Source organism: Cnephaeus nilssonii, assembly GCF_951640355.1.
Source record: "Cnephaeus nilssonii genome assembly, chromosome: 16".
Classification (NCBI taxonomy): domain Eukaryota; kingdom Metazoa; phylum Chordata; class Mammalia; order Chiroptera; family Vespertilionidae; genus Cnephaeus; species Cnephaeus nilssonii.
In genome coordinates this window covers 28,409,830-28,437,195 of record NC_137087.1, presented here as the reverse complement: position 1 = coordinate 28,437,195, position 27,366 = coordinate 28,409,830, and the positions used below count along the sequence as shown (strand labels likewise).

Sequence of the window (27,366 nt, the reverse complement as noted above, 5' to 3'; positions counted from 1 at the left end):
TTCAAAAAGTCGTTTGAAGATCTGATGCTGTGACACATACCAGGTAACTTTAACAACTGTCCCATCACATGTCCTCAGCTTAAGATGGAAAAACACCATGATTCCTGACAGTAAGGAAGCTTTTATAGATGCTGTGGAGGAGGAGTTGATTTATAAAGCTCTTCTCAGCAAGTCTTCATGGCGGGGTGGAAACACGGCAACCCTCAAAGGCAAACTGATGTCTTTTTGATATTTCACAATGAGTCACTGAAGATGTTGCTATTTTTCCTTGACATTCACAGCATTCAGATATGTATTCTCTACTTGTTTGTGCTCCCCTCTTACCCCACAACTACTTAGACAACAAATGTGTGATGAATGTACTTATTCATCAAATATATTTTGTACCTACTGGTATCAGGCCTTGTCTTAGATGCTCTGGATGTAGCAATGAATAAGGAGGACAAAATCTAGTGTACAAATAAAAAAGTATACTATAGTGATACATGCTATAAAGGGAATAAATATGGTGATGTGATGGAATAACTGGATTGGGGGGTCTGGCTACTTTATAGAGAAGGTGTGCAGGGAAGGCCTGAGGGGTGATGACACTTGGAGGTTGAGATGCGTGTTTCCCTGGCAGAGGGTAAGTACAAATGGGATGGGAATGACATGAGGAGGAACTTGGCATTTTTGAGGAACAAAAAGGAAGCTAGAACTGTGCTGTGGAGAGCACCAAGCTGTGAAGAAATAAGGAACTTGCACCAGATTGTAAATCTGTACATCATTTCCTTCTCAAGAAAGGCTTAGTATATTTTAGAAAAAGTCAACTGAACTAAAGAATATGCCTAGTAGCATAGTTGGTTTACATTCTGGATCAGGTTTTTGTTTTTTTTTAATATCTCATTGCAGATAGGCAACACAATTTTCTCAGACTAAGACAAGTCCATGGACTACACTTTATCACTGGTCTGGAAGGTAGTGAGAGAAGAGGATAAGGTGATATGATGTGGTTATAGCGGAAGTTAGGAGCCACATCAAGTTTAGATGCACAAGTGAAGATCAACTCTTCACTAAAATGCTATAAAATATAAGAAAAGCCAAGTAACCCCTTCAGACCCTTAATACGAGTTTCAGCATTTGAAATGGTGTAGAGAGAACAACCAAGCTGCACTGAGGTGGGGATGTTAGGTCGGCCATTAGACTGGTGCAGGAATTAAGTTATTTGCTTATGCACATCAGCTTCATAGTAGGTAATTAAAAATCACACCTCAGTAAATCTGTATGGCATGATCCAGGTATGTGTTCATTCTGCAGATGCCAAGAGCTAGAGGTTGAAGACTGGCGGTCCACAGGCATGTTTTGTTTGACTCACAATATTATTAGGGAGGGGATAAGATCAAATACCAACATTTAAAAAATGAGAAAACCTAGCAGAGCTAGTCTTTAGAAGGCAGACTCTTTAGGAGGGGAATGTGCTTACCCAGATACCCACCGCCCTTTAATGTTTTCTGCCTGATTTGAATATTACTCGTGGGTTATGCTATAGTAACCAATGACAGAACAATCTCAGTGGTTTACTAGAAAGGCTTATTTCCTGCTCACATTGCATGTCCACTGCAGGTTAACTGTGGCTCTGCTCCATGTTACCTTTACTCCAGCACCAGGCCAGGTAGTAGTCTGTGTGGAGCATCGCTGGTGTTGAAGGAGGAGGAAAGGGAGCATGAAGAAAAATGCACTAGCTCTTAGAGGATCGCCTTTACTTTCATTGGCCAAAGCAAGTGGTGTAGCTAAGGTGATGTCAATGGGATGGGAAACTATAATCTACCACCAGGGAGAGGCAGCCAATAATTTATATACAATGCAGTCTACCACAACCCTTTTGTATAATTTAGATGACCTAGCTAGTCTCCACAGACATTTGAGAGAATGACTACTTTAGCCTATGGAACTTGTGAGTTGAAAGTTTTATTATAGTTAAAAGCATGAGAATTACTCTAAAGCCTACTGTACCACAGTTGTCCCCACTCTATCTATCCATTTAAGCATCTGTCTATATGTCTATCTCTATCAGCCTTGAGTGGGTTAAGAAGGTTTCACAGGCTTTTCTTTAGATACCCTTTGCTTGCTTTAGGCTTTACCTAAGCAAGGCACATTGACATGATAGCAGGTTAGCAAGCCAGGCTCTCATGAGGCAGCTCTAGCTCTGCCCCTTTCTGCACTCAAGCACTGCCATCCACGGGTAGGTGTGCGCCCAGACTGAGCCATCAGTGTGTCCTACAGCATAGCTGGAGTCTGGTAAAACTTAACCATAGAGAACAAGTAAATGATTAGCATGTGAAGCTGAATGTTGATTACACCCTCTGTGCACCCAGCTCTGCTCTTGGGACTGTGGAAAGCACAGTCCTTGTTCTTGAAGAACAAGATGTCCAGAGAAACCATCAAGGATGTGGATTTGAATGCTGAATCATGGGGCACTCACTTAGTTTGCTTGAGTTGCCAGTGTGGGCTGGTGTCAGCAGGATGGACTCTGTGAAGAGGTCAGAATTGTGAAGGACTGGATGTAAAGAATATTGAGTATGAATTCAAAATTTCAACTGGTTCCATCTAAATCTGGAATTTCTGGAAGCGAGATGGGCTTGTATTCTCTTACAGAGTTGTTTAAATATCCTTGAAATGTTTTAGAAGTTTTCTACCAAAATTGATGTTTTTGTCAGGCCTTGAGTCTCACTTAATTGTGAAAGTGCAATGGCTCCACTCAGCAGAGCTGGCTTTTTCCTTTCCCGGGAGATTTTGACTGCACACAGAGGCTGTTTGTTTTCTTCTCACTTGGAAGATAGTGGGCAGGAAATGGATGTATTCTGTACCTGGGAGAGCATCTGAAAAGTGGCAGGCATTCAGCACATGTTGAATGAGATGGATGGATGGATGTTTGGAAAAACTTCATGATCCACCTTTCTCTTCTCACTCCCTTCTTTATTCCATCTGCTTGGCACTGAGGATAAAAATAAGGTAGATGTTTTGCTTGCCATAAAAAGAACTCAAGCATGATCTCATCATTTTTGCCACATTCTCCTTCTGATCAAACAAGGACTGGGAATGGAAATGAAGTAGACTGGGTTTTGGAGACAGGAGGAAAAGGAGGGACAATGGTGAACAAGAAAACACATGCTTGTCCAAACATGGCAGGTGTGGTTTTGCTCCAAGAAGTTGTTATCATAAGGGATCTCAGAAACAACATTGTCACTTCCTTAGATTTTAAAGAGAATTCAAATTTCTTTTTTTTCTTTAAATCTAAAATCTCCTGATTAAAAAAAAAATGTTGGCCATTTTTTTTCAAACTCTGTGGTCTAAACAAAACACCTCGGCAGGCATTATGCATCCCAGGGGTTTATTGGATGTAATTTCTGTACCTTCTGGTCTTTAACGAACCCAACAAACACTGCAACACTGAGGTGGGACTTTTGAGGTAGGCAGTTTTTAAAAATTTGGATATCATGTCTGAAAGAGAAGACACAAATCTGACTCTTTCATAGAAATTAGGGATCGTGGCAAGGTCTCCACACTCTTGCCTGGTTTCTCCGTGGCCAGTCAGTGATGACGACGAGGACAGTAGCCCATCACTATGGGAACGATGTCTGATTCAGCAGCATGACTGGTGTGTTGTTTGCTGGTGTGGTATTGGATATCCAAGCCCGATTATTTAAGACTTTGTGGCTAATAAGGGATTGTGCAGCTGGAAAGGGCTAGTGGAGGATGGTGACACAAGTTAGTTCTCAGTGAATGAAGTTATTAGACTCAAAAGCGGTGCTTTCCTTTAATTTCCAACCTGCTTGAGCCTGTAAAGAAAATGGTGCGCAAGACAGTGCACAGAGTAACATTTCCCAATTACTGTTCTTTGCCCTCTGATGTTTGACTCATTCATGCACTCAAATTCTTACTGAGCACCTACTATAGATGCAGCAGAACAAAGTCCCTGCTCTCAGGGAGCACAGTTTAGTCTGAGGACCTGGTAGTGTCCCTCAGATGCAGGAAGCCTGTAAGTCCTCATTCCTTCCCAGCTCTCAGAATTTTCCCAGCTCTCAGAATTGTGTCATTGTTTGAGTTGAATTTCAGAAGAAAAGTGGATGATGTTAGGGGAAAGTAGGCAGGGAGCTCATTTTCTGGGATTCGGATAGGGCGTTTTAAGGTAGTCTTGGAGAAAAAGACCTGACATTTCCGTTCTTGTTTCTGGTGTACCTTTCATGGCCTAGTGCTTCTTCCCACTGCCTTTATAATCCTCTCACCCTGTTCATCTCTGCTTTGCTTTGGAACTCCTTTGAGGAATTAGTGAGGAGTCTCAGGATGTCCTGTTGAAATTGCAACCCTTGGGGTGTTTATTCCTTAATACAGAAAGCACCAAGGAATGAAGAATAAAATTTCTTCACTACAGGATCACCTAGTGGTGCATTTTGCTCATGCCTGTCAGTCATTGAGTGTGGCAGATATAATGGTAAATTTCATTTTAGTCTATTTTGAATGGTCTACATTTAATTGTTAAAGAACCAAAGGCTATAGGACTTACTACTAAGGATGTTAGCCAGAGTCCATTCTGTTATTGATTTATTTTGTATTGGTGCATGGTTAGCTAGGTAACCACGTAAATTAATTACGCCACTGTCTTTTTTTGGGTCTCTGTTACTAAAAGAACTCTTGTAAAGTCTGGCTCAAATCTCAATGTTAGACATGTTTATTTCTGGACTATATCATAAATTCATGAGCAAGGAGCAGTGCCATATGACTAGGAAATTACACACCTTTTAAAATGCCAGAATCAAGAACACCAAGACTCAGGAAGTTAGCTTTTGGATCAGTGGCTTCTTCAGAGAGTCATCACCCTGGCGATTTATATTTCTGAGCTTCTCATATATCCCTGCTGTGACCTGATGCTCATAAAGGCAAGCAAACAACTTTTTTATTTGCCCTGGATAAAAACCTATCTTGATGGAACCCAGGAGGATACCAAATGAACATGAGGACACTGTGATAGTATTTATTAATAGAGGAAAGAAGCTGGCTGCTTATGTGTTCAGTGAAGTAGGTCCCTCTTAGGAATGGTAGAATAACCCTGCACAGTATATTGCCATAACTTGGCAATTTAATAGTGATAATACATTTTAATTGAACAAACTCAGGAATTTGGTAGGAATATAAAATTGAAAACCAGCAAATATCAGGAATCTTATCATCACAGTTAATTTTTTTTCCCTTGATTGAGGAAAAAGCTTAAATACATTTTATAAGCCAGCAGGTCAAAGACAGTATTAGGAATAAATAACATATGCTCCCAGTTCAATCCATGCATACACATATATACATATACAAAGATGCAAATAAAATCTTGATCATCCTATTTTGGCTACTTCTCTGATTAAATTTATGAACTTTTGCTTGACCTTAAGTTTAGCCCATCATATAGTCCTGAAGTCAAGTTTTCAGGTATATACACATAACACCCATTTAATACCTAGACAAGCACACTTCATCAGGCTTCTAGTTCAGAATAAACACCTTTCTGTCAAGTACTGTGCGTCCACAATTCATAACTCTTATATGGGAAGTTAGGACACCTGGAGGCTTTTGGGGCAAGTTTCTTCTAAAAAACCTTTCCGCCTGGGTAGGCTGGGGTGGGGGGAATGTCATAGGATAATTTTGGTGCAGGGGGAGGGGCACATTCCATATTTGTCTCTCCTCCATTCCACTCTTCTCTAAAAAATCAATGAAAAAATATCCTGTGGTGAGGATTTAAAAAAAAAAAAAGAGAGAGAGATAATGAGACGGACTGTGGTGCCTGGAGACCACACACCTGGCTGGAGAGGGCAACATGGCCCCAGAAGGTGTCTTCTGGCAGTAAGGCCAAATCTTTTCAAGAGAAGTTAGAAAATTGGTTACTGTGTGAAATTTCCTAACTTCTAAGCACTGACAATGAATCTCAAGTAAAAAACGAACAGTTGCTTTGTGGGGTAAAACAGTGGCAAGTGGAATGATTCCTGGAGGTGCCAGTTTATGACTTCTGGGCATGCCGGTTCTAATAGCTCCAACTTCCCACTTTTGAGGGGTGGGGTGGTGGGACAGCCCAACCCAGATGTGAGCAAAGATCATTTCTCATTAATCTTTAATTCATGGCTCCTCTATGAAATGCTCCAAATTTTTGCAGATTGGGAGTTTGCAGGGAAGAACGGAATGTTATGGGGACTATCTCCTTAGTGACTACAGAGGCAGAGACACCAATAGGATTGGTGAGGAGGATCGGTGCTGCCAAATGATAAGGAGTTAGACAATGATCTTCTGCCAGTGAACACAAGGACATAGTAGAGCACAGATAGGTGAAGAGTTTAACACAATTTATTTTATGCTTAAATAATCGACTAGGTCATCCAGTGTATGGTTTTTCATACATATGTCATTAGAGCTATGTGTCCATGAATGCTGATTTCATATGAATATAATCAACAAATTAAAGAATTTCACCAAAACCCAAATAAAAATGCCCTTTAAAAACACTGCAGCCTTATTAATCTAGTATGACACTGCTAGAATGGTTACAAATGATTGGCTTACTGAAAGGTGTCTACATCTTATAGCCAGTACACGATACAGTGATAATTTTACAGCGTGCTGCCATTCTACTATCTAAGGATTTCTGTTCAGTCCATTTTAAACACCCCTGACTGGGGCCTCTTATGAGCACCATCCACCTCTAAAGCGGCAAGCATCACCCCCCTTTTAAGCACTAACAGAGAGCACCCCCTCCCCCTAAAGCAACTACTGTATAGGTTTTTTTTTTTTCTTCCATTTTCAGGTCATTTAATTGGAAAATTGGCAATAGCAACAAATATTAGATGAAGGGCTTTTTGTTTACAGATAAAATCTTCTGTGTTGCAGTATACGGTAGTGTTTGCAAAATTGGAAAAGATTTAATCAAAATAAGGTGATACACATGCATCAAAATATTAGTATTCTGAAGAAAATTTTTTTTTCACAGAACTACAGAATTCCTCATTTTGGGAATTATTTAAATTTGCAGCAGATTTTAAAGATTTGCTTTTTTAAAATCAAGCTAGCGGTTTTGCATATACAAACATTATAATTGCTAATATACAAGAATCAGTAAAGGTCCCTCCCCCACCCAGAACCCCTCCCTCCTCTTCTAGGGTGAAGTCCCTTGAGACCTCTATGATGTTAAATGCATTTGCAATGTTCTGTTTGGGTTCTAAGAGGCAGTGCCTTATCAACATTTATTCTATTTTTCTGTTAGAATTTATACACTGTTATTATTTACAGCAAAACTATAGATGTTTTAAAAAAGAAACAAATAGTGTTTATACCCTGACAGTTTGGGTCCAAGAAAAATAAGGCGAGCTGTTGTGGATTTAGTAATTTTAGTGTTTCTCTGTGATTTCATCAGTCCATCTCCTTCTGTTCCTTCTGGAGGCAGGAATTTCTTCCTTTTGTAAATGACACCAAGTTACTTGAGATAAACTGTTAACGGCATGGCTTCTTGTATATACACTGCATTGCTAATTGCACACGTGCCAATCCTGGGAATGAAAGTGAATTTCCATGCTCTGTAAGTTGGCTCATGCTAAATTAAAATGTGGGTGGTTTTCTTTTTCTTTTTTTCTTTTTGTGTAAAAAATAAAAAGAATCATGCCATTAATGTGTGGAAGCAGCAAACACGCACACACCCTTCTCCTCGAATCTCTACTTCCTGCTGACATGTCTTCCATGAATTTCTCAATACTGGCAGTAAAAACACATGATCCTGTGGGAAGACAGACAATAAGTAGTGAGGTTAGCTTGCTTTCTTTTTTTAAAAATAGAGAACTTGCCTAAGCCTTCCTTGCTATTCAACAGAAAAGGCTCAGAGAATGGGAGTCCTGGGCCTCCTAATGGGCAGGTTAGCATGAGACTTTGGACTCGGGCTATCTGCTAGATGCCTGAGAGGACAAGGCCCTGATGTGTGCCAGAAAGCTCTTTGAAGGCAATGACCTCTCCTTGGTGATCCCGTGACCTCATGCAACTTTGTTTGCTCTATTTGTGGTTTTAGAGATTGAGTCAGACTCTCTTCTAGGTCTGTCTTGGATGCACAGGTCATTCACTCTGGGGAAGCCCTGGGGGCCTCTGGCTTATCTGTGAAATGGAGAGGCTACAGGGGTGCTCTCTGAGATTTCCACCAACAGCACAATAGCAGGGGCATGAGGTTTTCGTGGGCACAACGGGCCAGCGCCAGGGATATGGAGTCAGAATAGTGCATCTCAGTCCTGTCTGTATGCTTTATGTCCCTCACCTCCCAAAATGCAACCAGTCTTTCAAAGAGGGAGGACAGTGCTATTGCTTCATTACTATGAAATAGTCTTTCATTTTAATGTGCATATGGAAAAACAATCTTCAGCCATTGGAAAGAATACTTTCCCCTTTCCTGTCCCATATCAGTCGTGACAGGATAAATTAATTTTGAGGGTTTTTTTTTTTTTTTGAGGCTCCACTAAGATGTCTTGTCTTACTCGATAATACCTGCATAAAGTATCTGTTTTATAGCCACTCTTAATATGTCAAAATAAATCAACATTTTTTTTTTTTGGCAAAGGTTTTCATACTTTGGTGCAGTATGTATTGTTCTTGGTATGAACTTTTTCTCCATAAAATAAAATTATTCCCACATCTAGTCCTTTGTCAGCGTGAAGGTGACAAACTTGAATGCCTGCCCAAGAACAAGACACAGCCCCTACAGAAAGCTGAGAAAGGCAAGAACAACGTTAGGAACAGCGCTGTTCACTAACATGTAAGCAGGTCTAGGATAACCTTTAGGATTATTTCTGTTAAGGCCCAAAAGTCTTCCCAGTGACCTTGACATTGTTTACTTATCCTGGACAAGTTTCTTCCCCTTTAGATGGGTCACCCAGGATACCTTGGCTTATGTAAACATGTTGGTACAGCACTTCCTTTGTCTGCTCTACTGCGGTTCTGGCTTCCTTTTTTGTATTAAAAGTGCTACCGACCTCCACGCCCCAGGTCACCAATGCTGAGAGCCAAGAACATCAAAGTATCAATTCCTTCTGGGGTGATTTCAACACCCGCCCCCTCCCATGGCTCTGCAGAAGCTCCAGAGAAGGAAAGTGACTCATTTGGACAGGCTTCAAGCCAGAAGGTGTGCAAATCAGAGTAAGAAGATCAGGGTTTTCTCACCTCTGTTTTTATATTATTCCTAATCTTCCAGGCACCAGGCTTCTTAGATGGTCCTATAATGTTACCCTAGTGCTATCATGCTGTTTTCTTAGGGAGAATTTTCAGCAATTTTCTCTAATCAAACCCCTCCCATAGACCCCTGCTTTTAACAGCTTAATGGATACATAATTTACATACCATACAATTCACCTATTGTAAATATATAGTTTGATAGTGTTTAGTAAATGTATGTAGATGGGCAACTCAATTGAACTTCATTTATTTTTGCTTCATCTCTTCCAAAAACTAATCCAACTTCCAAGGATAAATCTGGCCATAAGGAGTAAGGTCTTTCTCTTATCATTCAATGCAAACGACCATTATCTCTCTAGAAATAGTGGATATGTTTCTATAATCTTAAAAATGCTATTAATTATGCCCATTTATATTCAGGTATGATTTGAGTGATAGTTTAAAGAAAAAGTTGGGAATTAGTTCCCCTTAAAAATCTCTCTTGTTCTCACACCAGAGTGTGTTGGCTCCCATCACACAGGTGCAAGGAGGTCATCATTGGATAAAAGACTTTATACCAAGTTGCACAAAAAGCATTAGAGCCTTGGCTGAGTGCCTGTTATAAAAATATCGACATCCTGTATAAACTGTGATAAGAGCGACACCTGATGGAAAGGTGTGAGAGGGCAGGTGCCATCAAGATGACTTCAAAAAAAAAGGACAAGTCATCTTCCCTTTCTGGGTTTAGAGAATAGATTCCAGGTAGAAGCATTTGCATTTAGGAATCTGTCTTTGGGTTTTGCAGAACTTTCAAACACAAAGGTAGTAGAAACCAACTCAAAAAATTAATCATTTCACTGTACTTTTTCATTTCTTTTAGGAAACACTTTAAAATGTAGAAAAACAGCTATTCAATGGATTTTCATGGCAGTTTATATTTTATAGATGAATGCTGTCCTTTCCAAATCACATTTTCAAGTCAGGAGTATGCTTGAGTTAGAATCAACCTTTCCTTACAGGTCTACATACCAGTAGTTTTTAGCCCCTAAGGTCTAGCTTAAGAAAAAGAAAAAAAAAGATGTCTGAAGCTCTCTGTAGCCCAATGAACCTTTTCAGGCTTAATGCCCACTACTCTCCATCGGTTCTCACACTTGGGTGCACATTAGAATTATCTGCAGAGACTTAAAAAAAAAACCCCAATGTCCAGGCCATATGCCATTTCAGTTTATTTACTAGAATTTCTTGGGGGCAGAACCCAATATCCAAAAAAAACCCCACAAAACTTAAAAGCTTCCCAGATGATTCCAGTGTTCAATCAAGTCTGACAGCCAGTTCTATGTTCTGGAGCAGCAATTCTCACAGTTTGATGTGCATATGTATCACCCAGGGATCTTCAAATGCGGATTCTGATTCAGTAGTTTGGGGTAAACTCAAAGATTCTGTGTTTCTAACAGGACTCCCAGGTAATGCTGATACTGCTGGTCCATAGGCCACACACACCAGGAGGATCTAGAGCAGGGGTGAGGAACGTCTGGCCCTGCCAAGGCTGGTTTTTTAAGTTGATAATTTTGTATTGCGCTCAAATAATATTATAAATATCCAAATGGCTCTTGGCAGATAAAAGGTCCCCCCCCCCCCCCCGCCACCCGAGATCTAGAGGATCAAGACTACATGTCTGTCATCAACACATTGGTCTCCAACTTTTCCTTTGCATCCACTTATACTTCCCTTCCCTAACCTTCATCTATATCTAACTCTCTCTACCTTTCAAGTGCCATCTCCTTGAAAGTGCAGACTGCTCTCCCTAATGAGATGCACCTTTGCAGGTTAACGCTTACTCATCTTTAAAGACTTAGCTCTGCTGTGGCCTCAGGAAAGCCTTTTCTGATAGGCCTTCCCTAGAGCCCACTGAGAACACAGAGCGTTTGTTACGCTAGTCCTTCCTTCTCTTCTTACCAACCTCTCTTTCCTTCTCGTTGGAGCCTGGGTTTTGTATTTTTAGCCCTTGAACAACCTTTGTCCCATCTCGTTCCTCCTTGCAAGATAAGAGTTCCAGAAGGACAGGCAGCATGGAGGTTTTCTTCATGATTGCATATCTACCTACCCTTTTCATTCTTCACCAAGTGAAAGGGCAAATATTTTTTGAAGGAATAAATACAATTAGTCAACTTTTTGACTCAGATAAATGGTGGCCCTGGCAAGCTTGGGCACTGTTGCCACTCTTGGCTTCCATATGGCTGTGAGATCCTGAGCATTCCTCTCCCCCCCCCCCCCCCCCCCCAGGTTTGGAATACAGCTATCCTGCTGTTTTTACAGCTTCTTTCTGGGCACCTTCCCTTGCCACAGACTCACTAATCAGCCCTCTAATGGTACATTTGAAGTAAATGTTTTATAGATTATGGCTACCTTAAAAATAAAAGTTTGCTTTACTAAAAAAACAAACAAAAAAACCCCACACAGTTTTTACTATGTAGAGTATGAAGAAATTTACTACAGGTTGCCTTTGTACAAACTTTAATTAAAGTTTGCTTTTAGGCTTTAATAGTCATCAAATACTATTAAACTATTAATATAAGTAATAGTTAATAACTAGGTTCTGGATAAGTTCAAATTTCATAGCTTTTGCTCATTAGCTATAGGACCTTGGGTAAGTCATTTAAATTGTAAAACTTCATTTTCCTCATTTATAAAAAAAGGATGGTAGTACTTACCCTATAGTAGTATTTTGGGGATTATATGAATGGGGGTTATATACTAGTAATAATCTTACCTAGTACCTGTCATACAGTAATCATTTGATAGAATATGACTATTATCTATATAATAAAAGCCTAAGCGACGGTTATGGTAGAACAACCAGAACATCTGGTTGCTATGATGCGCACTGACCACCAGTGGGCAGACGCTCAATGCAGGAGCTGCCCCCTGGTGGTCATTGAGCTCCCACAGGGGGAGCACCACTCAGCCAGAAGCCAGGCTCACGGCTGGCAAGTGCAGCAGTGATGGCGGGACCCTCTCCCGCCTCCACGGCAGCACTAAGGAACAGCAAGCCAAGCAGTAAGGAACAGCGAGCAGGTGGGGGGGGGGTTAAGAAGCGAGGGGTCCCGGACTGCGAGAGGGCACAGGCTGGGCTGAGGGGACCCCCCCCCCCCCCAGTGTACAAATTTTGTGCACTGGGCCTCTAGTTCATAAATAATTTTAGAAAGGTTGGTGTAACAGAAAGGGCACTACTAGGCAAGAGTATCAATCATGAGCTGTGTGACAGCAGAAATGTCACCTGACATCTCTGAGCTGACATCGGTATCTTCATCTCTAAAATGAAGTAAACAAAATTGGTCTGACCTGCTTCAAGGCTTGTTTGAAGGATTACACAAGAAGAAAATGGAAAAGCACTTTATAAACTATAAATCACTATATACTACATACAAATCTTTATAGTGATTTTAAGCCATTGGCTTTCCCCATTAAAAGTAGGATGGTTGTGGCTTAGTATTGAAGAAAAGCCGGTGCAGGGTTCAGATAACTCAAAATTAAACTGGCTGTACAATGGGAAATACAAATTTGATGTCACCATCTGAGACTCAGTGAAATTTGGAAGTATTCTGCTTGTTTAGTTCTGTTATATATATTTTAAGGGCAGCCAGCAGGGCTATAAAATTTCTCAATCTATTTGCAAATTGATTTTTCCAGAGCACACATTCAGTGTCTTGGAATTCCAGGCAGTATTCTTGGACTCATTTCCCAGGTTCACTGTGAAAGGTAAATACCACCCTGGAGAGTAGACTGGGGCTTGCAGTCAAATTGCCATTCTTTCCATCTGACACACTGCGTTTGCTCTACCCTGAAGTTATTCCCATATTCATATGAATTCTCCTACTGAGTTTCTCTTTCCTTTGAGGGGTATAGCAAGTTAGCCCAGGCCCTGACAACTTCTTTACAATGTGTATTATTTGTAATTTTAAAGCCTCTTGTATATTTATTGAGCAAGTTGCTCCTCTGCTATATTCTCTAAAGGACTCTAGAAGCACAGCACTGTCATATAGTTTTTGGCATCATTTATTCATGGATATTAGGTATTTGTTACTCTATAAAAATGGCCCAGCTAGTGTAGGTGACAATTCTGGTTCTTTTTTTTTTTTAAACATATTTTTATTGATTTCAGAGAAGGGAAAGGGAGAGCGAAAGATAGAAACATCAATGATGAGAGAGAATCATTGATTGGCTGCCTCCTGCATGCCCCTCCCCCCCCCACTGGGGATCGAGCCCACAACCCGGGAATGTGCCCTTGGCCAGAATCGAACCTGGGACCCTTCAGTCCACAGGCCAACGCTCTATCCACTGGGCAAAACCGGCTAGGGCCACTTCTGGTTCTTTTCCATCTGGTGTCTGAGTCTATGACTGAATGAGATGTTAAAGTTTAAGGGAGACACTAAAGCTGATTGACCTAGTTTCTATTTTCACTTAGAATTGCTTAAATAGACCAATTCAAGACAGCAAACTCATGTTCAGTGTTTTAGTAATTTGCTACATAATGTCTTCCATCAAGTTTAGCTGTCTGACATGCATAATAGGTGGGATCATTCTAGATATTGTTTCACTGATATTATCCTTAATTATCCAATCTCTTACCCTTATCAGCCAATAAGAACCAAGTCATGTTGCTATCTCTCGATTCATCCTACCTTTTACCATCCTCACTGCCCAAGCCAAGATCTACCATAGCCTCTTCACAGGTTTTCTTGTCATCCATCATTGCCACTTCCGATTCACTCTCTGCCCTGCAGCTAGAGTGAGTGATGCAGAACACAACCTGCATCATAGCCCACTCTTGCCTAAGAACCGTCAATGGTTTCCCACTGTTTTGGGGGTAAAGACCAGAATCTTAACCAAGAGACACACAAGGCCTATTCGGATCTTTCCTACCTTTCCAGACACAATGGCAAACTCTTCTGCCACTTACACTGACCCATTCTCACAGTTTCTCTTTCCCTGTTTCCTACTTCTTGCCTCTGCAGAATGCTATTGCTTGTGCCTAGCCATAGCAAATTTCCCACCCCTCATCCAATTGAGTCCTGTTCATTCTTTAAAACTCAAATATCCCCTTCCCAAAGGAAAGCTTCTCTGTCACCTCAGATCCGGGTCAAGTTTTGGTTCACAGGTTTGAGGGTGTGGGCTCATTCATTTAACTTAAACTTGGCAACCACTTGTTGGGTTTGTGTATCTTTTTTTTTTTTTTTGCCATTTTTTGTTTATGAGATATTGGGCAAAATTTTGGGCCTGTTTTCTCACCCGTTAAATGGGTTGGTTGTGAGAATTAGGCGCACAAGTGAAACACTTGGAAGAGTATGCATAGTAAATGTTATTCCAGAGCACCCTGCAGTTCTTAGTTATGATTGGTTCCCACTTAGTGTCTAAAGTGTAAGCTCAGGGAGAGCAAGCACCTTGTCAGGACTGTCTAGCGATGACTTCTCCGTGCCCCTGTGGAAAGCCTCAGAGAGAGGAAGTGAAATAAATATTTAAGTGGATAAATAAAAAATGGTAAGGTGTTTTAGTGGAGGAAGAATTAAGAATTTACTTTGGCCTTAGTTACAGTTACCTCTCATAAAACATTGGGGGCAATGAGACTAGATATTTCCCCAGGGTTCTGGGAATTGGGGAGCAGCAGAGGTATGAAAGCTGAAACTGGAACCCGTTTGCTCTCTCTGTTACTTTGACCAGTGGGGCTAAGAGAACTGTTGGTGAATAGCCCCAAAGAAACCATCCCGCTTTACCTTGCAGACTTATGGGGATATTTTCAAAGCTATATTGCTTTTTCACCCCAAATTGCCTTTCTAAGGGTAGCTATGTAGAAATAAACAGAATAAAGTCAAATTTAGAAAACAGTGCTAAAGGAAAACACTGTCTATGAAGAAAAGTTCAGACAACTTTAAACATTTTAACTTAAAAAACAGCAGTACCATTAATTAATTTCCTATTTAATTTGCTTTGGCTTACATAAAATATATGAAGTAATATATAGGGATTTCATTCATTTAATTTAAACTTGGCAACTACGATATTTTAACCAAAATTATATTTTCAATGCTGTTCCGCTAAAATGGGGAAAGGCTGGATCAATACAATTCTCACAGTGTATTTGTAAGAATTACTCGTTGCCAAATTATCTTCCTGTTAGACTGCATACTGCTCCTGCATTTGATACTGAGCCTTCGCTCTTCGAGGAGACTCAAAAATCACTGTTTACACTTGCTTCTGCAAATGTCATTTACATGGACATTCCTGACAAATTTATGAGAAGGTTTCTGGGTTGTGAACTAGTCAAGTTTAGTGTGTGTGTGAGCATACATAAAAAATTAACTCTCACAACTTCATACTGCATATGCAAAGCTGGAACACAGTGAGAGAGAGGAAGGGGCGCTCTCAGTCACCTCCTGCATGCCACAGGGCGTTAAGTGCTACTGTTGTTGATATGAGCACACATCGCTGACTGACCTTTCACTGTTACGAGTGGCTCTTCTTCTCCACGTGCCGGATTTCTTTCTTTGTCTTCACCTTATAACCTTCTCCCTGCTTTAAAAGGAATGCACACGTTAGGATTTCACGGCAAAGGAGTTTTAGTTATGAAGCAGTTCCAACTCTGGTTCCTTGAGGCTGGATTAGGGTAAGTGAAACTCAGTTTAAAGCACTTTGCCACGTCAAGTCCCAAAATACAATCCTCTGGCTTTAACCACACAGCTTAGCATCATCCAGGCAAGCTAGAGAGCACCACCAGAATGAAGACAGCGCCACTGTACTTCACGGTACTTCAGGTTAATGAGGAATCCAAAAAGGAGCAGCCTGTCCGTTTCTGGTCGGAAGCTAAAAGAAATCATTGCGGAAGCTCTCAAGGCAATCAAACCCCAAACATAAAATAATATTAGTTATTTACAACTTACGCATTTTTAAGCCAGCAGAATTTTAAGCTGTTATAATGAGACTGAAAGTTCTCAGTAAACCACTAATCACAACTAACACCATGGAAATGCTGTGGATCTAAGGGACTTTTAAAAATTATTATTGATTATTATTTGTGGAATTACCAACCCCTCCTCTCACTCCAGACCAGGCAGACATCCATTTTCCATAAAACAAGACCTCTCTTCACCGAGCAATGGGACACACTTCTCTGAGAGCAAAGTTTTTGTACAAATACTCAGCTTTTACCCTGTTTATAATTAATGGACAGCACAGTAGCCTTTCCACAGATTTAGGCCTCCTGAGAAATTTTCAGTTCACTTTGTCTTATGTAAACACAGGCTATTAAAGTTTCTATTTTTAAAATGAAAAGGTTAAAGTTCTAAGAAAAGGAAGGAAGAAATAACTAGCAGTGCTTTCTCTGGGAGATGGAGATCCATCTGCTGAGTTATAAGGCTCAGTAATGAGTTTAGTCCCTGAATTGGCACATTGGAAACACAGAGGAGAATTTTTGGGTTAAGAATGGGGGAATTCAGATTTCTCCGTAGAACATATTGTTCAGGGAAAATATATTTGATATATGGATCTTGAACTGAGCTTTTTGCCAGTCTAACATTTAAACCCTGTGCATTTGCTGGAAACGAATGCTCTCCATCCGTGCCCAGACAGGCACTGGGCATGGGTGGGGCCCTGCCAGGGGGTTTGGTGGTGGTAGAGGATTTTAATTTTTTCTAGCAGTCTTGAACTGGCATGCTCTAACCTCCATAAATGAACATATCTCTGCGAACTCTCTGAAGATAGTAAGAGAATATAATGTTAAGGAATGTTAGGAAGAAAAGTCTTTTTCTTTGACCCTGATCAAATGCACAAGAGATCAGGAGCAGCAAACGCTTCAAGCTGCCACACTGCCCACGCCAGCCTGTTAGCCGCGTACACTAGAGCGTTCACAAAGCTTTCATCCTCTACGTTCTCTGGGGCAGTCCCCCTCCTTTACCACGTCCTCTTTCCTCTCTTGTGGGATAACCATTCGTCTTATTACTTTCCGAGTGATCTGTAGGAAGCAATAGTGAAAAGTAGAGATGTTTCCTGTTTTCTGTTTCAAGAGGGGACACTACAACAAGCAAACAGAACATCTAAATTCCAAGAGAAATATGGAATCCCAATGGTGATTACTTTTCTGGTGACGAGGTTGCCTTCTTCATCAGTAAAATGTTCTTCCGTGACAGATTCACCAGGAATGTGTTTTGCTTCCTCTCCCTAGAGGATGTGGCATAGAGATTAGCAACATACCAGGTGGAGAGATCTCCCCACCACTCCATACACCACACACATGCTCTGCGGAATGTTAGAAAAAGAAGGCATATGTTCTACTTGCTCTTCCAGGGCAAGGAGAAAAGGCTGACTCCACTGATAGTTATTTAGCAGGCAACAACATTCAAAGCATTAAACCTCAAGTATGTACAAGGATGATGATTAGCAACAAGCTCCAAGAAGGAAGAATTTAAAAATACATAACTATAGAATGAACACTTACACATTGCTTTATAAAGCAAAGTTTCATTGGTTGAAAAAAAATTAGCCAATGATTAGGGCTCTAATTAGATCATCTCACTTTCAGTACAACCCATTTTTATGAATTACAGTATGTCTAATTTGAATTAAGATAGTACCTTAATTGGGAAATTTATCACCCATTGTTAGTTTGACTTAAAATTTCACTTACTAAGAGCAATGTATACATTTTTTTGGAAGCACTGAAAGTTCAGGGAAAATCTCACTTTTTTTTTTTTTAAGACCGAACCTTTCATAGGTCTTAAAATAAATGAGAATAGCTGTCTGATGAAGTACTTGGTTTCAGAATACTACTATTTTCAAGTGAGGGTCCTATGTAATGACTGATTATCTGGTTTTCATTGCCACAGACAAAAAGAAAAAAAAAGTACGAAAGGAATTTAAAATAGTATCTCTCAGTTAGTGACTGTTACCAGGTTTAGAAGGGGAAAACTGTCAAAAGACCTTCCTCTAGTGAGTTTAAAAAAATGAAGTAAATTCTTCACTCACCAAGATGGGCTCTTACTATCCTGCTCATAGGAAGCTTGGTAGATTTAGATGGCTCCTTAATATCTATTAGTTCTATGATTGCATAAGAAGAAGAACCACTCAAAGCAAACATAGGACTGTATTTGCGATACATTGTTTTCGGCACTGGTATTCATTCAACTTTGAGTTAGTGCCCCCTACAGTTTTGGGGAACAAGGACAAACATCTGAAATGCAGACCTATTCTAGAGCCATATTTACCTATTAGTTAATCTTTTTGTTGAAAAGGTGACCTGGATATTGCTCCACTACAGTTACTGTGTACTGCTGGTTTCTTAGGAAAAGAGGCAGGCCACAAAGACTGCTGCATCTCTGGGAGAGCCAGGATTCTAGCCCTGTCAGTGGGACTGTCAAGGAAGAGGTAGCTCTGATAATTTTGTCAGTGCCAGCCAGTGGTGGGAGAAGTTGATGAGTGCTTTATGTTGTCACAGGTAGAAAGGCAGTTCTGGTTTAAAATGAAGAAAAGTGTAAAGACGAAAACACTATTGTGTTTTGCTAACAATATTCCATTTCCATTCTTTCTTTTTACAAAGTGACTTTGTATTCTTGTAGATTGTGGCATCATAGGTCATGACAGCGTGTGCGACTCATCTTATCTCAACTGTGGTCTAGAGGCGGGATGAAAATAAAAGATGTTTCTTGCTACTCAGATTTAGTTCACCTTGAATCTTGCTTACGATTGATTTCAATTAACACACTTAACAGAGAGAAGGAGATTAGAGAAATGTAGAGGACTCATGACTAAATGCACTAAAATCTGCAATACATCTTTATGGGAGTGTTATTTATACTTAATATGGTTGGTGTCATTAAAAAAGCCATTTTATTTTTAAAGTAAAAGCATAAAGATAGTAGAAAAGGCTAATAAAAGGTCATGAAAGATGTCACTATAGTTTAAATATGAATAAATGGAATATTTTTGAGCTAACTTTTGGAAATGTCTAGTTTTTAGAGTGTTAGAGAATCCCAGGAAAATACAGTAAAACAGAATCCTATTGGACATATCATGAATGGACCCTTTTGGGGGGAAAGATGCCAATTAATTTTTAAACTGTTTAGACAGTCTCTGAAAGAAATGTGAAGTAGTTATATTTATAAGCATATAGTGAATACATATAAGTATACTGATTTATATTAATAGTCTTAGAAAAAAGCAAAGCCCTACTTATAAGTAACAAACCATATAGGTTGTTGAGATCTACTCTGGTATGTAGCATTTTTTCCTACTGAAAATTCACACTATTTATGTAAAATTAAAGGTAAAGGTATATCAATCTTAAATGGTCATAAGGTATAGTCAATTATGCTTTAATAAGATCAAAATAAATTGTCTGATTATGTAAAAACTCACTAAAGTAGATTAGATAGATAGGAAGGAGTCAAAAATACATTAAAAAATCATCCATTTAAAATTTTGTAAATATATTGGAAATCAAGTGTTACCGAGGTCTTTGGGGCTTCTCCTTAATGAGAGAAAATAATCCCTAATTAGTTTCTAAAGTTCTTGGAAACAGTTTGTACTGTTAAGTAAACAAAATTACCCCCTCTGGCCTTATTGATGGCAATACCCTTCCCTAGCACATGCCGTTTCTAAGGAAAAATACAGTCTGTCTATCTACCTACCTACCTATGTCAACCATGGTGGCCACCTTACTGAAGACTAACTACTTCCCTTTAAAACCCTGCGAAAACATTTTCTAATTTTTATTCCTCCTTGAATTTTTTGAATAAAATGAAAGAACAATTAACTATATAAAATGTACCAATTTGCTTTGATGTACACAGTATTAAAACTTCAACTTTCCAAAAAATGGGGGTAGATATCATATATATGGCGCACACATAACTTGGCAAGTTACTAAGCAATATATACAGTATAACTCATTTTTATATTCTAAGAAACCACTTGCAAAGGATGTTTTGTACATGTACATAAAAATCTAAAGCTAATGAACAGTAGTTACTGCTGGACAATGGAATGGGGACATCAAACTTTATATACTTTTGGTTTGGGGAAAACATACATATAAACTCTTAATCTGAAAATCGTAAAAAAAATTTCAAAAGTAGACATGAAAATACAGTTGAACTATACTAGTATAGTGAAATTTCAGTTATTTGAATCTTCCTAAACTTCACAATAGTTTGGCTGTGAGTTGGCTTAAAACTTTTACTTTTCTAATCACTGAATTTTAAGCAAATGTAAACAAGCTTATAGGACTGGTTAATTTACTTAAATTGCTTTCTAGCATTTGAAACCATTGTGATATTATCAAATTACATAGAAATAAATAAATATGTTTATAAAATTTAAAAGCTCCCCAAATAAATGGGAGTTTAATTTGACTCATTCCTTAGCAACTTAAAAAATATTAAATTTAAATTATAAAATTATACTTTCAACCCACTTATTATACAAGTTGAATGGCTAAGAATACAAATTTGCCTAGACTTCTGGTAATGGAATCCTGAGCACACTATTGACACTTAAGTGGCAAACAATCTAAATATGCTGACTTAGTCCAAGGTAGATAGCTTCTGTGAAGTAGGTCAAATTCCTAGCATTCCGGCTTCATAGTTTTCAGGAAAGACAGTCCAATGCTGCTCTCTTCCATGCCACTAGAAAGGCCTAATTTAGTCTAGGAAAAGTTATTTTTTATTTGTTCTGGAAGAGAAAGAATATAGTATTGTGGAAAAAGCAGGTAGAAGCTTCACTGGAGGGCTAGAGATTAGGTTCTGATCCCAGAACTGCTACTGCCTGCTGTGATTCTGTATAAATCAACTGGTCTCCAATCCTGTTTTGTCATCTAGCAAAAGAGTGATTTTAGTATTGATGATCTCTTTAGGGCAGTGGTTCTCAACCTTTCTAATGCCGCGACCCTTTAATACAGTTCCTCATGTGGTGGTGACCCCCAACCATAAAATTATTTTCGTTGCTACTTCATAACTGTAATTTTGCTACTGTTATGAATCGTAATGTAAATATCTGTGTTTTCCGATGGTCTTAGGCTCTACAGCAGCGGTTCTCAACCTGTCACGACCCACAGGTAGAGAACCGCTAGCAGGGTTGCCTAAGACCATCGGAAAACACAGATATTTACATTACGATTCATAACAGTAGCAAAATTACAGTTATGAAGTAGCAATGAAAATAATTTTATGGTTGGGGGTCACAACATGAGGAACTGTATTAAAGGGTCACGGCATTAGGAAGGTTGAGAACCACTGCTTTAGGGCCTAACATTCTCATGTTATGTTTTTGACAAAGATGGTTCCCAGCCACATTTACCATATACTACTGTGGTCTCAAGCTCTTTTACGTCAGAAAGATACTAAACGAGTAAAGAGAAAAACAATAGAAGTCTGACCCTTTTCAACTGCCCCAAAAATCTGAACAGAAAAATATTAACCTGAACGATTCTTCTACAGTATATGTAACATATTTTTTGTTATACCCATAATTTCCAATTATAATTATAGCTATTCGTTAGCTTTTGATTTCTATCATATGCAAAAGACATTTCTCAAAACTTGAGTGATTCTATTGTTTATACCATGCTTTCTCTGATGATTCCACCCAACCTCCCTGAAATTACACTGACTCCTCTATTTTATGAAGCTCACTACAACATCATAGTGTATTTTGGTCTTTTAAACTTATTAATAAGAAAGTTAATATATTTTAAAGAATTAATTATAGAATTAACTATATATTAAGCTCAAATACATAATAACTCTAATAAAAGCTAACTTGAAAATGCATGTGTAGAATGCTAGGAGAAGAAAAGGGAGCGCTCACTGACATAGGGAGCGGGGTTTGATGTTTTTGTATTCTTCAGAGTATTATTTCTTTACCCTCCACCCTCCCAATTTTCTTGCAAGATCACTTATTTTCTTCTGTCCTATACAGGGGTAGGCAAACTTATGTGTATAGCAATAAGTATATGTGACAGATTTTTTTCTTGTATTACAACTGTAAACCTATTTTTGCCCATTCTTACATAAAGGAGAGCCGGCTTCTATCATGGCAGCTATTCTAAAGGAATAGGTGGGTTTGGATGCAACATGAACATATCACATGTTAAGCATAAGAAGAAGCAAGTTACACTATGTTTGGTGCACTTTTTCTAGACGTTTCACTTTAAAATACCATTTCTTGAAGACATTATGAGAATAGCAAAGCCTGAGCAAAGAGTATGGCTTTACCTCCTTCAGAAAACAGAATTATTTCTTTCCTCTAATTCCAGGAAGATGTGGGAAGAGATTATGAGGATTTATGGATAGCATGTTGAATACTTACAAATATGCTAGATCCCAATAAGGAATTTGGCTTGCCTGTACGGAATTTTCAAAGAAGTGATTCATGCTTTTTGATAGCCCCCTATTGAGCTCAAGGTTGACTGGGGGATAATGTAAAATTTAGACAAGGCCTTATTTTCTTCTCTAATGCTTCCAAAGTCTTTGAAAAACTATACTAAGCAGATTTCTTCTCTTCTTTAATCTGATCTTCATGAAAAGTACAAGCAGCAGGATTAAAAATTTTTGGATACCTAAGCCAACATCTCTGCTCTCTGTTGAGTCTTCTGACACTTTAGAAATGGATAAGTTTGACAAATGGTTTTCAATAGACATTTCCCTTCCTTTCTTTCTAGAGCTGCCAACCAAAGAGCCTCAAGTTATTTGGATCACATTCAGAGGCCTGGGTATTGAAAACAGCTTCCTAGTTCAATGCACTCAATCATTTTAACATCAAGAAAGATCTCGCTAAAGACAGTAATAAAGACAAGCAGCAGACTGAGACACATTCTGCTGGACCTTCCCACACATAAAGTCAGTGCTTCAAAAGGCCTTTATGGGGGAAATCAGCTTATTCAACTGTGCTGTAACAGGTGATTATATTTTTCATTTCCAGAAAAAATTGCTTCCTATAATTTAACATACAAAAAAGAAATCAGGCTATATTTTTGTCAAGTTAAAAACCTATTTCATTTATTGGGGTGATGTTGGTTCATACAATTATATAGGCTTCAAATGTATAATTCTACGATACATCATCTGTATATTGCATTGTGAGCCCATCACCAATACAATTAACCAATGTCACCTCAATAAATGTAAGCAAAAACTTCTGAAATAGGTTTTTTTTTTTTTAAATTTGCCTTGTGTCACATATCCAGGCTATAACATCAAAGTCCCAGTCATTGATAAAAAACAAACAAAACTAATTTTCACTTAAAAAACTGTGAAGGCAGAAGGAATTTGAGACTGAGAAGGAAGCCTTTCAATCCTCTTAGCTCATCCCTCATTACGGCCTCTGAGATTTCAATGAACATTTCATTTGATAGGGACTATTCTCTCACCAATATAACACTTCTTCAGGGAAAGCAGGATACAATTCCCAGGAATTCTCAGATAAAATTAATTACAACTGTCAGGTCAAACACAGGCCCCACTACCAAGCAACATGACGTTTTCCCTTTTGTTATTGTTTTTATAAGCTTCCAAATGTGCAGACAAACATATAGAGGGCCATTTCGTTATCAAGCATGCTGAATTTTCAAAATCGCAAGAAAGGACTTTCTAATAATACAGCAATGCCCCATGATGATTCGGCTACAGGATACCTTTATAATCAAACGCCGGCGAATAACCCGGGTAGTGACTCTCCGTTCCTCCTCTGAGCTTGAATCACTCTCACTGTTTTTCAAGTCCTGATAAATGTATTTTTAGCATAATTTTACCATCACATTTAAAATAAAAGACATTCTGAGAAAGGAAATCAAAAAAGAATTACTTTTACTTGCTGGTTTTCCCTCCTCTAAGGAAAATCGTGATGTATATTTGTGAAAATGTTTTTAAAAATTTCAGTGAAAGAAAATTTTGAGCAGGATTCTAAGTGAAACTACTCTGTATATGTATGTATGTATTTATGCATAAGTGTGTGAATCTAATTACTTTGGTCTTTACCTGCATATATATATATATATGATAAAGACCAAGGTAAATAAATGATAAAATATTAAAAATAACAATTTTAGAGACTTTTTGGCATCAGAAAGTACATCTACTAATTATTAGTTTGAAGAAACATTAATATTCATTTTTAACTAGTTTTATAGTTCAGGCCATGTTTTAGTTAATCTATAGAAAAAGGCATGGTATTGGATTTTTATGAAATTTTGGTCAGATTTGACAAATTTATAAAAAGTAAAGAATGTATGTAAGCATAATTGGTATTTAGTAAGAGTTTATTCAAATAAATAAAGGAATAATGTAAAACATGTCAAAATATGAGGTCTTATTTAAAGAACTGATATGAAATTAGAAAACACATCTGACAAGAACATGGTAGAGACAGAATACAGTAACTAAACAAATGCTAATTTTTAGGCAATAAGGATAGGAATATGAAAAAAATTGCCAAGTGGCAATCAGTTCACATTTCAAAGGGAAAAATATCTTTGGCTTCTAATTAAATGTCATGGTGAAAAATATTTACTGAATGATTTTATTTCTAAATTTTAATGAAAGAATTCTGAAAATACTGAAATTTTATTTTCTAAGTTTACTAATTACCTCAAATTTGATAGTACTGGAGTTAGAAGTTGTAGTTAATATCCATTAGAAAAAATCAATGGCAGTATTGATAATAAAAGAAAAACAAGTAAAATTGTTATGGGAAGTATAAGTGCTAGCTAAAATGATTAATGAAACGTTAGTCAAATAGATAATATAGTAGGCCATATTCACCAAAGGTAAACTTAACAAAAATATAATATCAACCTTGACTTTATGGGAAAGTTCATGTGACCAAAACATCCTACTGAATAATATATAGTGTCAAATGGAAACAGTTTTTGAGTTTCTTACTCTTTGCAAAGATATTGCTTGCTAAGTTTCCTATTACTTTTTAAAGTTCATTAGAAAAGGACCATAAATTCAGGACACTTAAAATGACCTAATATTGTGAAAGGAGGCCCTGCAATGGCTCCAGAAGGCAGAAAAAGGTAAGAGGAATTCATATTGTGAAAGAAAAAAAGTACTAATCAGCATTCAAGGATTAGTAGGTTAGATGAGGCAAAGGGAGAATTCAGTCGGAATTAACCATACACAGAATCGTAAACTGTGGAACAGGTTTCCCTTGGGTAAATTTAAAAGCAGAAGAACAGATACTAATGCAAACACTAATAACAAATCTAGATGTTAAATTATATCATAATCCTATCAAGCATCATCTAAGACCAGCCCCTCACATAAATAAAAAGTGGCCATTGCTTTAGTTTCCACTCTTTTCTATGCTAATCTTAAGGTGAAGGGTTGACAGAATGTAGTAGTAAGACCTCATCAGGATTCCTTTTGGAGAATTCTCTAGGAATTGGTAAACAGCGTTAACTAAGAGGCCAAATGGAATTTTCTCAGTACTCCTTGCCATGGGTTGCTGCATGGAAAGGGGTGGAAAAGAACAGAATTTTACCTTGTAACAGCAGGTAGTCATTCGTGTAAGAGCTGCACCCGGACTTTTGACCTGATTATTTAGGGAACAAAAAGGGGGCTGTTTCTGAAATCATACATCAGACGACCTCGTTGGTTGCTATTGTCCTATGATCTAGTCACAAAAGACCCATCCGAACATCTTTGGATTTCTTGTGAGGTCAGGCTCATATCTACCAGAAGCTTGAACTCCATTATGAATTTTTATGCTCATAAAGCCTTTATGCATTGGAGTGGGACCTGTGACCAACACCAAAGGCATAAACTCATTTATTAAAAATGTTGCAAACATTTCCTAGTAGTGATTATTTCCCATTGCTGATGAACTCAGCTGAGATTCCTTCCAGGGTTAAGACTTTGTTTTTAAATCCTCTTTATGCCTTCTCCCTGGTTCCCCAATAGCCAATCTGTATGCACATTGTATACACATAAAGGTGCTTATTTATACTTATATTTCAGTACTTTCTATTGATTTTAATAGGCTTTTGCACATGTTCATAGTTAAAGCACCAGAGTGTTATTGCTTCTCTCTTTGTGTGGGCTCATTTTAAAAGGGAATATTTTACTCAAAATCATACTGCTTACATAAACTAAGAGTTAGCTAAAAAAAATTGATATTCAAAACCCCACTTGTCAGGAAAGAAGTGAAAAAAATACCTGACAATTTTACTTTCTTTCCCTTTCCTTCTAAACAAGCAGGAAAATGGTCAAAAGATAGTTTGCAGAAGGGAAAAGGAGAGGATATTAGTCAATAAGCTGACAATTAGCTCCAGAGTGATTGGGAGTTTATATTTTTTTAAGCATCATATTAATCATGGACTCATTATTTGACAAAAGAAAACTAGATGGTTTAAGGAAAATGACAAGTGCTACTATTCCAAAGATGTATAACTCTTAATCTATGTCTACTACATAGTTCATGAAAAGACATAAAATTTGAGAACAAAAAAAAAATCAGCTCTATTTTCTCATATCCATCTATGAATCATAATTTCAATTCTTTAAAATATCTAAAAATGATAAACTTCAATGAATAAAAAAACTATTAAGATAGTATCACCAAAACATACAAGTACAAAGAGCAAGCAAATAATTCTGTGGCAGTAGGTTTTAAAATCATTAAAAACAAATATTAAGATAATTATCAACTTAGATATAAAAATTATTAAAATGATACTTCTTACTTTAAATTTCTAAATGCTGTCAACCAATAGTGGTATATACACACATCCTTTTAGGCTTGGGAACTATGTTCCTTCAATTTTTAAAGCACACTTTCAGACAACTGACCTTACAGGGTAGAACTTTTAGATGGGTTGTGTGCTATAAACTTTAAATTATGCAAAAGAACCAGAAAGGGTCAGAACAATTACCCTCCTTGCATAGGAAAGAAGATTGGATTGGGATTTAGGAAACTTAAATCCCAGAAAAAATAATACTGGACCTTAAGCTGGTTACTTAACATCTCTATGATCTGAAAAATGGCTAAAGAGATGGTTATTTCTTTTTCCTACCCTATGAATAAAGATATGATCATGTAGCTTTACTCAGAACTCTTTTTACCCCCAACGTTATTGTTATAATTTTCGGTCACACATTTATAATTTGGAAATAGTAAAGAACC

The 27,366-nt window shown here is 38.1% G+C and overlaps 1 protein-coding gene across 9 annotated transcripts in view; it reads right to left on the bottom strand.

Annotated features, from left to right (window-relative positions):
* Nucleotides 1-4,439: 4,439 nt before the first annotated feature.
* Nucleotides 4,440-27,366, bottom strand: part of ANK3 (ankyrin 3) — a 597,115-nt gene continuing 574,188 nt past the window's right edge. For 8 of the 9 annotated variants that reach the window (XM_079793866.1, XM_079793855.1, XM_079793857.1 and 5 more), the window contains 2 exons: nt 15,691-15,768; nt 4,450-7,783 (listed from right to left, as the gene is read on the bottom strand). In XM_079793866.1, coding sequence (XP_079649992.1) covers nt 15,700-15,768 — 69 coding nt within the window. In that variant the 3' untranslated portion in view covers nt 4,450-7,783; nt 15,691-15,699. Of the gene's footprint in view, nt 7,784-15,690; nt 15,769-17,146; nt 17,204-17,325; nt 17,410-23,875; nt 23,963-25,725; nt 25,777-27,366 lie in introns of all 9 variants that reach the window. The other variant, XM_079793858.1, reaches the window with a different exon arrangement.